General features: G+C 37.2%; 1 protein-coding gene across 2 annotated transcripts in view; it reads left to right on the top strand.

Moving 5' to 3' along the window:
* lrp1bb (low density lipoprotein receptor-related protein 1Bb) overlaps positions 1-14,522 on the top strand; it is a 412,476-nt gene that overhangs the window by 347,554 nt on the left and 50,400 nt on the right. For both annotated transcript variants that reach the window (XM_037539357.1, XM_037539356.1), the window contains 8 exons: positions 1,643-1,824; positions 1,909-2,108; positions 3,410-3,598; positions 3,691-3,839; positions 6,431-6,524; positions 7,077-7,193; positions 9,119-9,238; positions 11,125-11,244. In XM_037539357.1, the coding sequence (XP_037395254.1) occupies positions 1,643-1,824; positions 1,909-2,108; positions 3,410-3,598; positions 3,691-3,839; positions 6,431-6,524; positions 7,077-7,193; positions 9,119-9,238; positions 11,125-11,244 (1,171 nt within the window). The remainder of the gene's footprint in view (positions 1-1,642; positions 1,825-1,908; positions 2,109-3,409; positions 3,599-3,690; positions 3,840-6,430; positions 6,525-7,076; positions 7,194-9,118; positions 9,239-11,124; positions 11,245-14,522) is intronic.

Raw genomic sequence — 14,522 nt, 5'->3', positions numbered from 1 at the left:
AGCATGGGACCCCTGAATACCGGGGTGTATTTCGCACACTGCACATAGCAAATATGCATGGTACAAAAAATGCATCTGTCAGTCAAGCAAACAACCCTCTTCTAGACAGAATGATTTAGGTATGGACTTCAGGGAGGTTAAAAGAGCAAAGCCATATGGACTTCAAAAACACTGCTATGTTAATCTTTCAACAACAGAGCTGTGCAGCTAAGCATTACTACTTCAGTTTAAATGAACTGATAAGATGTTTGACATTTAACATAGTTTGAAAGGTATTAAGGGATGAATAATTCATTATTATAAGGTTTGGCATTTATGACCTGGGAAAAAAGCTTTTTAAAAGGTCCATGCTCTATTACTGAATATATTGGTCTAAAATGAGCTCAGTTTTTCCAGACTATGTTCTCATTTTTTTCTCTTATATCTATCAAGAAATAGCTTGAAGCTAGCATATATAGATAGCCCTCAGAGAGTAGACCCACATGCTTACATGTTCTGGTTGGATCTCTGTAATGCTGTAATATAAAGATTCATTAATGACTGAACAAGCCTTGCCTTTGTGCTACTTATCATGTAATCTGTGCTGAGTAATGCCTTTGGTGTGTTCTAAGAAAATCTGTATAGAATTGTTGTAACGAGGGCAAATGTTATAAATGTTTGTCTCGTTTCATTAGACAGTATGCCTGTAGAAACACAATTAAAGTCTAATATTCAGCAGGTCATTTTAGATTTTGATGTTATATTGTTATATTGGGGTATGAATTGTGTGCTGATGAATACTATCGCTTGGGCCACTATAACTTACTGTGGCCCAAGAAAGGAACCTGTAAGCAACAGATTCTGTGAGTATGGGGTGTGTTTAAGAGTCTTCATCCTCTTTCCATGCTGATATATTCAAATGTTGACATTTTAAATGAGTTAACCTTCATTTCCATGGAAAGCAGTGCTTCAAATCAATGCTAGATGAGATCACCACAATACCACAGGCTTTTCTTTTTTCCACTCAGAATATTAATGTCTTCTCTCCTCCTCAGGAGGCAATGAAGGCATCGCTGTGATTTTCAGAGAATATTTAAAGCATGTCTTAGATGAAATTAGTGCTAAAGGGACAGGCTTGTCAATTGGTGCAGCTATATATCAACTTCTCCCTTCCCCCCACCTGTTAGTTGATGATAGGGAAGACCTCAAAGCAAATCATGTGTCATTATGGCAGCTTGCATGTGTTGCGGTTTCAAGGTTTTGAAATGTAGCATGAAGAAGCCAATTTCATTTGCCAACTGGCGTACTTGTTTAGCCCACCGAGGGCTTGTGATCTCTAGAAAAAATGTACAGACAGAGGAGAAGGGGGGAAAGATAGCTCATTTAAGTATGTGTTTGCTCAGTACTAATGCCGCTTCTTGGTTTGACACTTTGTTCTATGCTCATCACATAGATTTTTTTTACCTGCCTTTCCTCTAACTGTAGGCTGCTTATTTGCATTTTGCCTTAACTCTCGTTTTCAAAGCACATTTCTTTGGATTTGCATGTCAGGCTGGGTATTGCATATGACTAGCATTCAATTTGGGGTTGCACAACCGATGCTGGCTGTAAGTGAGAGGTGGTTGAGCAGTTGGGCCTGAATATCTGCTTGTCTTTCTGCCAGGTCGTTCACAGAACAGCTGTACCCAGTGCGCTGGCTGTCGACTGGATCGGGAAGAACTTGTACTGGTGCGATATAGAGAGAAAGACCTTGGAAGTGTCCAAATCTAACGGCCTCTATCCCACTGTCTTATTGAGCTCTGGCCTCAAGAACCCCACGGATCTGGCTCTGGATGCCCAATTAGGGTATGGATCCGACATGATTGGTTTGAATTTGAGATGCCATTGTGTTTGGTCTGTTCTGAGCTAACGTGTAATGGCTATCCTCAGCTATGTGTTCTGGATTGACTGCTGTGAATACCCCCACGTGGGCCGTGTTGGAATGGATGGCCAGGGCTATACGGTCATTGTTGACAAGGAAATCTACAGCCCCTCTGCCCTCACTATTGACTATACCAACAAGAGGATCTACTGGGCTGATGACAGTCACATCCTCTTTGCTAATATGGATGGCTCTCAAAGGCACAGAGGTACAGAGACATGCAGCATTTATTTCTCCTTTGCAGATTTTTGTGTGTCACTGTCACGAGTTCAATTCTGACTCTACCTCAGTAATAGATGAACAATTTACAGAGATTATATTGTTTATATATAGTTTCTTTCATGAAAAAATCTTGTATCTCCAAATGGTAATGGTTTAGGAAAAACAAATGTTCTAAGCTTTAATGTAAAGTAAAGTAAATGGATTTTATACCTATTTGCTTGGACTATTTCAATTGATCCACTCATACAGTGTAGAGAGCAGCTGGTGTTTTCAAGTGGGAAAAAAAAAAACCCAAAACTGAAAAACAGTGACAATATCACATGGATTGGTAGGCGACACTTTCAGACCTAACTTTATATATTCATTGTACAGCACTGTGCAAAAGTCAGAGACCTTCATTCATTTTTTTTTATTTTCAATCAAATCGGTCATTAAGTACAAGTTCAGGAAGCATATTTAAGAGAAAATTACATGGAAGCCTCAATGACTTAATATAATACCAAATGTTCAGTATTTAGTGTGCCCCCCTTTTACCTTTATTACAGCCTCCATTATTTTCCATATTATCTTTTCTACTCAGAATATTAATGTCTTCTCTTCTCCTTAGGCAGCAATGGAGGCATTACTCTTATTTTTAGAGAATATTTGAAGCACATCTCAGATGAAATTAGTGCTAAAGGAACAGCCTTGTCAGTTGGTGCAGCTATACATCAACCTCTTACAATCCCCCCACCCCACCCCCACATTTTAACTGACAATAGGGAAGACCTCAAAGCAAAGTGTTTGCTATTTGGTGCAGTTTCAGTGTCTGGAAATGTAACTTTTCAGGGGACTTGCTTTCAGTTTTTGAAGAAAATCTTTAAGGTTATTTTTTTACACCCCCGAAATTCAGTCTTAGAAGTTGGTTGCATTTTCTGCTTCTCACGATCCAAATAATCCCAACCACATTCAGTGATGTTGAGGTCTTGGCTCTATGGTGGTCAGTCCATTGTTCTCAGAACATCACCTGGAGAGCTCCACATCCTTTCAGAGTCTACCAGATCTTGTGCAGTTAGGAACCTCACATTTTGAACTCTACTATTGGGAACTTTCCCCTTCCTTATGCAAGTGGATTACATTGCATCTAGTCTCCTGAGAAATATCTTATGAAAAACTAATTACTCATACTAAATGACTAGTTGTTTCATTAGAAGCATAATAAATGAAGAGTGGTCTCTGGCTCCTGTACAGTGCTGTAGTTTATGAACTGACTATAACAGTGATTTTCACTGATACTTTTCTCCTTAGTTCCTCACGATCATATCCAGGGTGTGATGGGTCTGACCTTGTTCGAGGACTTCATCTATTGGACAGATGGCAAATCGAAGTCTCTCCGCTGTGCTCACAAAACCTCTGGTGCCCATGCTGTTGAGCTTCTCAATTCCTGGCAGGCCATTAAATCCATAACGGTTTATCACCCTTTGCGCCAGCCTGAGGGTAAGGATTCCCTTAACAGAGGTTTACTGGTATTCTACGATTCTACGGGTAAAGCATTTTCTCTTTAAATCCATTTTTTTTCTCTTTTCTAGTCCCTAAACACCAGTGTCAGGTGGCTAATGGTGGCTGCAGTCACTTGTGCCTTTTATCCCCTGGTGGAGGTCACAAGTGTGCCTGTCCGACAAACTTCTACTTGGCCGCTGATAACAAAACCTGCCTGTCCAACTGCACCTCAAGCCAGGTCAGAAATCACTCCCTAGTCTCATTCACAGTCTTTTGCAGTGACCTAAAAGGTGTAGTTTTCATAGTGTGATCAGAAATCAATCAGATTCATGTATGACCTTTAAAAGAAGAAACAGTTTTTTTATACTGCACTTTCCTCTAGTCAAATGCCTAACTACTACACAGGTGTGTAGAGGTGATTTTCACTGTTTAAAATTGACATGCTTATTTATACCACAGCTGAGAATAATAATATAAAAAAAAATATTATTATTGTCATTTATAATAAGAAATGTCTGTATGGCAAATTACATTTCTCAGTTTTGACAGTCATTTATTACTTATTTTATAAACACCTGTACCAGTACTGTCTGGCTATATAAATACTGCACAAAGTCTGCAGGTCAGATTATATGGCAAAGATTATCTGACTATAGATTTATGATGCCAGTAAATGAACCATTCTGAATGCCCTTTCTTTTTTGCCAAAAAAGGGAGCAGCATAAACAAACAAATCAAACGGTAGCAATGCTCTGTCTGAAAAAAAAAACTGTATTAAATGGCTAAGAAGGAGAGGATGGAGCCTTTCTTGGCTAGGGCTACATGAAATACTGATTCTCCAAAGTGAACTTGAGGCCAGCAGACTGGTTTTTCTGATCACTATGCAGTAGTCAGCTCTGCTATTCCACTGCAGGTCAGTCTCTGTATGAATTGAAGGCTGAGCCGGCCTAGTAACAAAGGCTGATTCTTAAACTTGTGAACAATAACATTTTTATTATAATTTGTCATCTCTCTCTTCCTCTCCCCTTAAAGCATTATTTCATAATTTGCACTTTGTCTGCAACAGCATTATTATTATTTCAAAGTGGTCAAAATCGCTGCCTCTGCCTTTCTAGTGTTAAACACAAGCTCAAACTATGCCTCGTCTCTTCCTGTACGCGTTCTGGATGTTGTCATTAAACATCACATCTATAGGGGCCTTCACATCTAATGTTTATACGCCTACATAATCAACTGTTTTTACCTGATACAGGAAAGAGTTACAACTTGTGTCTGGCATAATGACATGCTGCTTTTATTTAGTCGAATAGGGCTGCTATAAGCAGGGTAGGGTTACTTTGATAGTTTGCTCTGGTACAGATTACTGATTACTTGTTAATAAAAGTAATCTGTCACTAAATCCACTATCTGATTACTTTCATTACTTTTGGATTATCTTTTCTTAAGTCATATATTCAAATAAACACATAAGAAAACAATTTCAGCAAGACGGCTTTTACTAAATGCAATGATGATACATAATTGATTGTGCATCTCATCGTCAGAATATCATTAAATGCGTTGAACATTTAGACGTTTTAGTCAATATTCCCAGAGTCAGTTATCAGTTACAGCTTCAGTTTGGCTTATTTTCTTTGACAAAGGGAAAACGTTTCATCTCAACTCTATTTTTTTTAGCTTATTAAGTCCTGAATGCACCAAAGGCCTATGGCCTTTCTAATGAATAGCAGCGAAAACTGTGGAAGAAAAGTGAAATGTAGCTTAACTTGGCTCCATCAGTTGTAAGTTATATTGCTATATATGTATATATCATTGCTATATTAAAAATTTTGAAGCGGGTTGTTAAGTTAAATCTGAAGGATACAAGTTACATCAAGTGGCGAGTAGTAAATTCTTACAAAAGAAAAAATAAATTCAATATAATATACTGTTAGCAGACTAAATTAGGCCCTAAAGATAAATGCAAGAAAATCACCATAAATTATAAAAGTGGTAATATACAATTGCATGCAAAAGTGAAAATAAATTAACGTATTCTCTACATTTGCAGTTTGTTCCCTGTAGAGATTGTGTTAGCTTATTTTCACTTAGAAAATCAACAAAATTTGTAATTTTTGGGTGATTACATACAAACATATCTGCAACATAATTACTGTTTTTGTTTTATTTTCTAATGTTTTAGAATATGATTGCCTTTTTTCTGTCCTGACTGCATAATGCTGTTACATATCACTGCTGTCGGATCAAAACATTGTCTCTCCAAAATGATAACTTTACAGGAAAAGGACAAAACCTACTTTACTTTTAATGGAAGTCAATGGAACCAGACTTTTGTCCAGGTCATTTTTTGTAGTTTCTTTTGCGTTATTCATCAAATACAGAGCAACAGACATTTTCAAATTATGCCAAAAACTGAAAAAATTATAAAAATGGAGATATGAGGTTTTGTTTCCAACAGCAGCGATATATTCTGTTACTATCCAACTCTGACCATAACTAACTATGCTAACTTAATGACTGTTTTCTCGGTATCATGTCATGGCAACCCCATTTTTTTCTTTTATCTTTATTTAAAATGTTGTCTAAGCATGTATTATTTCTCATAACAATATATTTTAATCAAAGTGAATACATTCATTTTTAAGCATATTTTTAGCAAGTTTACAATAAATTGTTTAATATATTAATAAATGAATTCTACACATAGAAACAAACCAAAAAAATAAAAACTTAAAATGAGACCTTAAAAATTCAACTGTGAATGCTAATTAATCCATGATCTTATCATTGGATTGGGTATATTTCTGTGTGGATGGATGTGTGCTGCAGTTTCGCTGTGGCACTGATGAATGCATCCCATTCTGGTGGAAGTGCGATACCGTGGATGACTGTGGGGATGGATCTGATGAGCCTGCAGACTGCCGTAAGTGTCTGACCCATAGCATTAGCCAGCATGGCCATATGGACCACACAGATCATTAGCGCTAATTGTCAGTAATGGTCATTCTAGCCTCAAAACACTTCTGCCCCCCTTGGAGAGCGCCGTTGCTAGACACTTACTGTGTTGACTCAAATGAAAATTAAATGCTCCCCATGTAAGACGCTGATTACTGTTAGTTATGTTCCAGTGCCTCACAGTTTTGAGGAGAAAAAAAGGTTCTGGGCTTTTTAATTTAGTTCGTTTGATTGACTTGATGAAAAACTGAGTTTATGAAGGTCTACATGTCACATTCCTCACATGTGGAAGTAACAGAAAATGACAGGCTGTCAGTTGCTGATGTTAATAAATGGAATGCTGCTATTCTGAAAAGGGCAGGTAGCATTAAATCTCAGCGAGCAGCATTCACAGGAATAATTGAACCGTGGCTGAATAATCCATTTCAGATGACCTCACTCCACAGGCTTATAAACACACATCCATGCACAAATTGCTGGATATCCCCGTGAGTTCACTGTTAATCGCCGTTTTTTGCAGCGGAATTCAAATGTCAGCCAGGACGCTTTCAGTGTGGCACAGGTCTGTGTGCCCTCCCTCCCTTCATCTGCGATGGAGAGAATGACTGTGGGGACAACTCGGATGAGACCAACTGCGGTGAGCCGAGCAATGTTTCTGAAAGCACACTCTAAATGCCATGTTCTCTTTGCCACATTAATTTCTTTTACTATGCTGCTCCTACTCCCACGCCTTATGATGCAGATCATATAAAATATGCGCCACAGACAAGCATTCATGTCTAAATGGAATATTTTTATCAGTAGCAACTCATCTACTGCTGTTTTCTCAAAATCTTTTATAGTGCATAACTCTCTCAAGCGATCGATAACCACTTTAAAAGCATCAGAAAACATTAGAAAGCATTTACAACAGTAATGACGATATATTGGTGGCAGCAGAGGTTTACATCCTGACGGTGACTGGAGGTTTAGTGTTTTTCATATTAAATATGGCCAAGCAGCTATGTATATAATAAAAAACCTCTATTCTAAAAAAGCTAGGACGGTTTGTGAAATAAAAAAAGCAGTAATTTGTAAATCCAGTTTGATCTGTATTTGTATCATTGTTTTTTGTACATATATGCTTATCCTGATATTGATGCCTGCAACACAATCCAAAAAAAGCTGGTATGGGGGCAGTTAGACTAGTTAACACTAGAAACATTGTGAAATGTACAAACAATATCTTAAACAGGTGATGGGGTCCCACTTGGGTTTGGGGTGAGTCAATGAATGCATCAGCAAATAATCTGCTAGTTGAAGAACAACATTCCTCAACCAGCTTTAGGTATTTCACCCTCTCTAGTGCATACTTTCATCAAAAGATTCAGAGACAGTTAGAAAGAGTGCCAGACTGGGCTGTGTGCTCTCCAGACCTTCCTCCCATTGAAAACATGGTGCATTGTGAAGTATAAAACATGATAGTAAAGGCCCCATATGGTTGTGCAGCAGAAGACTTGAAAGAAAGGCAAAGAATTCTATGTTTAGAACTTGATCAAGTGGTGTTTTCAGTCCCCAATTGATTTTAAGTGTCATGAAATACAGAGGTGATGTAATAGTACTAATATTGTAGTACTCAAATCTGTTCTTGGTTTTGAGACTGTTATCTCTTGGTCTTGTCACAGTCTCGACATCATTTGAATGAGGTATGGTGAACTTGGAAATTGTTCTCAAGATTGTGCAATCAAGGTCGGTTGAGGACCTAACTTGATGACTTAACAAGGATTTTATTTGTTTATTGATGTTCATTGGTCCCAAAATTCAATCTCTTATTACTGTGTTTTCATTTAACAGATTTCATTTAATAAAAATGAATGTTGTTAGATGTTAGTTATAATACAATGTTGGACTAATATAATAATGGTATTGTTTATAGACTACATATTATTTAATGTTATATTTTACTAAATATGTTGTTTATGAATATAAATGTTATTTGTAACTATATATGTATATTGTGTATAATGAATGATAAAGAATCTTGCTTTCTTGCATTTATTTTTTTGTAGTCTCTGTCTCTGTCTTGGTTTTGGTCTTGGTCTTCAACTGGACTTGGCGTGTCCAGATCTTGGTCTTGTATTAGTTTTGGTCTTGACTTGGGTTCGACTACAGCAATCTGTAACACAGTGGTAAACATGCTTGTGTCCCAACTTTTTTGAACATGTTGCAGGCATCAAATTTGGAGTGTGTGTATTTTTGGGGGAAAATCAATAAAACTTCATATAGTTAACATGAAATATATTCACTTAGTAGATTTAAACAGAATTTCCTACTCACTGATTTCTGTATTTTATTAGCTTTTCACATACTATCCCAGCTTTTTTGGAATTGAGGTTTGTATATGCAGCTCCGATATATTATTCCTCTTACTCATCCTTTAAAAAATTCCTTTCAGATTTATATAATTGAATTCCTTTTTATAGCAGTCCTCCTCTGACACTGGGTGATGACACCCCGCAGCGATTCTCATCCTGAATCATGATTCCCTCAGCACTTCCGCTGAAATGCCACCTCTCTCCACAGATACATATATCTGTCTGCCGGGTCAGTTCAAGTGCACCAGGAAGCAGAAGTGCATCCCAATAAATCAGCGCTGCAACGGACAGGACGAATGCGGGGACGGCGAGGATGAAACAGACTGTCGTAAGAAATGCAGACCCTTGTTTCTGCTCCCGCTGCTAAGCTTGGGCAATAATTGGTCTCATACTCTTAAATTGAAGTGTGCTGTGGCAGAATGAGACAGACCATCCCAAATTTCAGTTTTCCCTCAGGAATATTAATGATCCAGACTGACAGATCTCAAAGTAGCTTTTATCCCTCTGAATGAGTCTCAGCTGGGTGGGAGCTAGCAGCAAAGCCAAGGCACTGATTAGGCATTCAGAAGCTTGAGTGTAGTGCAGACCAAAGGCCTTTCCTGCCAAAGGTAGAATTGGATGTCACTGAACAATAAAGAGGCTGCTTGTTGGAAGGTGTATTTCATTCCCCAGATGTACCTTTCACTCTCTGAACAGTCAAAGACCCATGTCCTAGATTTTTCTTCAGTTTGTGACATTTATGTGGGTTTATTTTCCAACAACAGTCGTAATTCACTTTCATATTACTATTTTCTAACCACTCTTTATGCCTTGGAATTAAACAGGCTGTTTTCTTGCTGTGCCTTTAAGACTGATATGTAAACAACCTCTGTTCTGATTGGCATGTGATTGTGCCTTCATTTGTAAAAAACAATTAAAATACTGAATAAATACTGAATCTAAATGAATGGATTAAACTGCTGTAGACTAAATAGGCAGATGTTTACAATACTGTGCAAAAGTGACAGTGCTTTGCAGAGACCACCCTTGAGTTATTTGATTTCCAGTCAAAAATGTCCATTAAATACATATTATTCATTTTTCATATGAGGAGCAAATATATACTACAGAGAAAATTACACAAACACCTCAGCAACTAAATCTAATAATTATTTTCAGTATTTGGTCCTTATGCCTTTATTATAGCTTCCATTTTTCTCAGAAGGCTCACTGTCAGTTTTTCAAAGGAATATTTTTCCACAACTCCAAAGTTCAGCCTTAGAAGTTGGTTGCATTCTCTGCTCCCAAACACATTCAGTGGCGCTGAAATCTGGACCCTGGTGTGGTCAGTCGATTGTTCTGAGAACACCAACAGCATCTTTTTTTTTACGTTTTCTTTCTTTTTCTCAGTAAGGGCTTCATGAGAGCTACACATCCTTTCAGACTCATAGTGTTGAGTAGTCTGCTCACAGTGGAAGGAGGGACAGAAACACCTGTGAAGTTTTTCAGATCTGAAGCAACAATGGAGCTTCATTTAAGAGCTGTTTCCCTAATGGTGGCAGTTTTGTTAGGTGTCCCATTTTCTCTGCATCCTTTAATCATTTTTGAACTCCAGTTTTGGAAACTGTTTTTTTCAGCAGCTTTCCATTGACTTTGCAAGTGGATTAACTGAAATATTATCTACTCAGAAATGTCTTTTGAAAAATGAATAAGTTGTACTTAATGGCTGTTTTGACTGTAAATGATATAAATAGAGGGGGGTCTCTGACTTTTACACAGTGCTGTGTACATTTTTGTGACATATTTTGTGACATATATTTTATTATATATACATTTCTCAGCATTTCTATGCCCTAAAACCTGCCAGTTACATTTGTAATGGACCTTCTCATGATGCGAAACCTTCGGTGTTTATTCCAGCCTAATGTGGCTTTTACGTGACCTTTCTGTTTACATGTGGTCTCTTGTCTTGATAATTTAACCTGTTATATCATTCTCATACATAAAAATTGTCCAGTTTCAGTTGGAGCTGCCCCTTTTAAACCTCTGTTGAAAACATCACATTGTTAGCTTGTTTGGCTATTAACCAGTTGAAGATTTGTAACGTATTATACAATCCATCATGTGTTTTTTGTTTGTTTGTGTTTTTTTTTTGCTGTAACCGAGGGGCACCCCCTGTCATTTTCTAAAAAATGTCCCTCATCTCTCCTTTTGACTTTCTTGAACATGTGCCAGCTGAGAGCACATGTTCACCAGACCAGTTCCAGTGTAAGGCCACCATGCACTGCATCTCCAAGCTGTGGGTGTGTGACGAGGACCCAGACTGCGCTGACGGCTCTGATGAGGCGAACTGTGGTGAGTGATCCAGCCCTATTATTCACAAATCACAAACTCTTTTGACCTAGCAGGACTGTGGGAGATAGTGATTGGGGCTAATGTGAATTCTGCATGCTTCCACAGTCGCCTCGCTCACTGATGGAGTGAGGCCAGCCTTAATCAAGAACCACTCGGCTTTTATTAGCTGTGGCTTGTAACAATTCCCCAGGGTCTGTTTTGTTGCCTAAATGTCTGATTTAGTTTGACAGTAGCACATCAGTAAGAGCCTCACATATTGCATTCTTCACTTCCAACATGACTCGGTCAGTAAAGTGCTGATTCTCTGATGACACGGTGGTTTCTCTTAAATTGACGTGCTAGAATGACTTGTGTGGTCAGACTAAATTGTCCTGCGTGCTTTATTTAACTAAAAGACGACTGCTAGCTTTAGCATCACTCTTGTATATGAAACATGTCACTGGACTACACTTTCTTGCTTTTATTTATTCAATTTAATTTATTTATTCACATGATTCAAGAAATTCATCACAATTTAATGTGTAGTTAACAAGTAGAATCACAATTTTCCCAAGGAAGTGGACAAATATGCTTCATCAGAATATAATTATTACTTTCAGTAGTTCAGTATCATTATTTTCAGGATGTGAATAACAAAAGTCTGAATACCAAAAATTACATGTTTTATTGATTTTCTAAGCAAAAATAAATTAACACATCCTCTTTGCTGTAAATGTTATAATTTTCTGCTAAATGTATTACACAGTTTTGCAAATGTCACATTTGTTTTATTTTTTTTCTTTCAGTTAATTCATTCAGCAAATAAACATTAATTGTGCAATTAAATGTACAAAAGTGCGTTCTCTGTTTTGGATGTGTTAACTTATTTAGAAAATTAACAAAGCTTGTAATTGACCAGCTTGAACGTTTGCATAGGACTGTATCATATTTCATATGTAGAATCATTGGTTCCAACTCTGGCATCACTGTAGCCTCTCACTCTCATTCACACAGCTCATAAGTTCTTGTTACAGTGGAGGCGCTTAAGAGGAGCTGTAGCTTTCCATTTCACTATTGCATTTGTTAGTTTACTGCTTATTGATTTTTCTGTAGGCCTCCCACCAGCACTGGATGCATAGTCTATGGAAGATAATGCTTTAAAAGCAATTTAAAAGATTTTTAGTCTTGAAATGAAACAATGACGCTATGAGGTTAAAGTGCAGAACGTCAGCTTTTCTGTGATATTTGTATTCATATAGAGTGAACCATGTACCCTCCCCCATTTCAAAGGCCTGAAAGTAACTACACAATTGTCTGCTCAGTTGTTTCTTTGCCAGCTGTGTGTAGTTTCATCATTAGTTTAAGAGAGCTAACAAAAATAGTTTTTGTTTGTAGCTTTTGAATCTATTGTTTTTGTATCTCAACACGCAGATCAAAGAAATATCAGTGCCAATAAAGAGGCAATCATAAGCCTGAATCATGATGAAAAAAATGAATAAACAAACACATAGTCAGAGTGTGTCAAAATCAATTATTTGCAAGATTGAAGAGAAGCAAGATCACACAGGCTAGCTTAGAAGTAGCAAGCAGACCACAATGGATTGCGCCTTTGTAGATTTGTAGGCAAAGAGTACTTTTAGACAGATAATGAACACAGTCCTGGATGGCGGTGTAGAAATGCCAAAAACTACCAAAGGAGCTGCTTATATTTCAAAGTATACCAGCTTAGTAGAATAGACTAACTGGTATACTAGACTAGCTGGTTTTATTGATAATGTGTATCTACCTATTGCAGCAACCGGGTAAATTCTGAAGTGCAGAGAAGCATCTTAACTCAAATCCACCTAAGTAATTCAAAACACAGTAGAGAGTGATTCATCTTGCATCACAACAATAACATGAAGTACATTGTTAAAGCTACTATAGAATTTTTCAGGGCCAAAAGGTGGAATATTCATAACTCACCAGGTTAATCACTTGGCTTAAATTTTTACTGAAGAATCCCTCAAAACAAGTAGGACCTGAAAGTGCCTGCATTACAGGTATGGCAGAGCTGGTGATGTCTGGGCTATAGACTATGATTTGATTTATGAAAATATAAGTCTTTTCACTTCCAATGTGCTAGACTACAGAGGAACATTTCTACTGCCCAATTATTAAGTTGACTGCATGTGTATGTAATGCATATATATGCAGTACTGGCAGAGACCATCCTTCATTTGATTTCCAGTCAAAACTAAATATAATTCATTTTTATAGAAAACTTGCTTTCAGTTTGTTAAAGACATTTGCTGGGATATTTTTCCAAATCTTTAAAGTTCAGTCTTAGATGTTACATTTTCTGCTTCTCACAGTCCAGGTAATCCCAAACACATATCAAACAGTAATGTTAAAGTCTAGACTCTGGGGTGAACAGTTCATTGTTCTGAGAACACAATCATCTTTGTTTAATTTGCTTTCATTTTCTTCTTTTCCATCTACTTTCTTTTGCTGCACATACTTTGAAAGTGTGGAGTGGTCTTCTCACAGTTGAAGAATGGACAGAAACACCTGTAGATTATTTCAGATCTTACTTTCGGAAGCAAGAGTGGAGCTTGATTTTCTCCTCTCTCTTGAAGAGGAAAGCTTTAAGTACTGTTTATCTGATGGGATGGTCTTGGTGGTCTGCTAAGTCGTGCAATGTTGATAGGAGTCCCATTTAATCTGTATTTTTTAATTATGTTTTAAACTGCAATTTTAGAATCTACTGTTTTTTTTATTATTTGTATGTTTTACTTTCCCTTTTGCTTATGTAAGTGGATTATCTAGTATCTAATTTGCTCACAAATATCTTCTAATAATTAATAACTTTTGTTTTGACTGGAAAAGGAAAAAGTCTCTGACTTCTGCACGCTACTAAAATTCATAGTAGATATGAATAGTAGATAAATAATTAATGTCAGTAAGTCACTTTAAAACAACATTCAAATGAAAATATTGGTAGGTCAGAAAGAAATACAGAATGTAATGGCATATATGAGATTTTGTGATCTAAAAATCTTCCAATCCTAAAGGCAGGTCAGGAATGTATCTTTTGAGGTTTGTTATTTTTCATCTTTCTGTAAAAATGCCTGAAGAGCAGATGCTCTTTCAGCTTTGCGGTGTATGGATTATCCTATGATCTATCACTGCTTTGCTCCAAATATTTCCCATCAGACTTTTTAGAGTTTCTCAGCTTTAAAGTGATGAAGCCGCTCGGCTTTTGGATTAAGATAACCCTGAGAGCAGTCTCCCTCTGTAAAAAGAATTGAAAGCACTCC

This window comes from Pygocentrus nattereri, chromosome 6, assembly GCF_015220715.1.
Source record: "Pygocentrus nattereri isolate fPygNat1 chromosome 6, fPygNat1.pri, whole genome shotgun sequence".
Classification (NCBI taxonomy): domain Eukaryota; kingdom Metazoa; phylum Chordata; class Actinopteri; order Characiformes; family Serrasalmidae; genus Pygocentrus; species Pygocentrus nattereri.
Note: the sequence above shows the minus strand (reverse complement) of the source record. Positions and strands in the feature narration are given on the sequence as shown.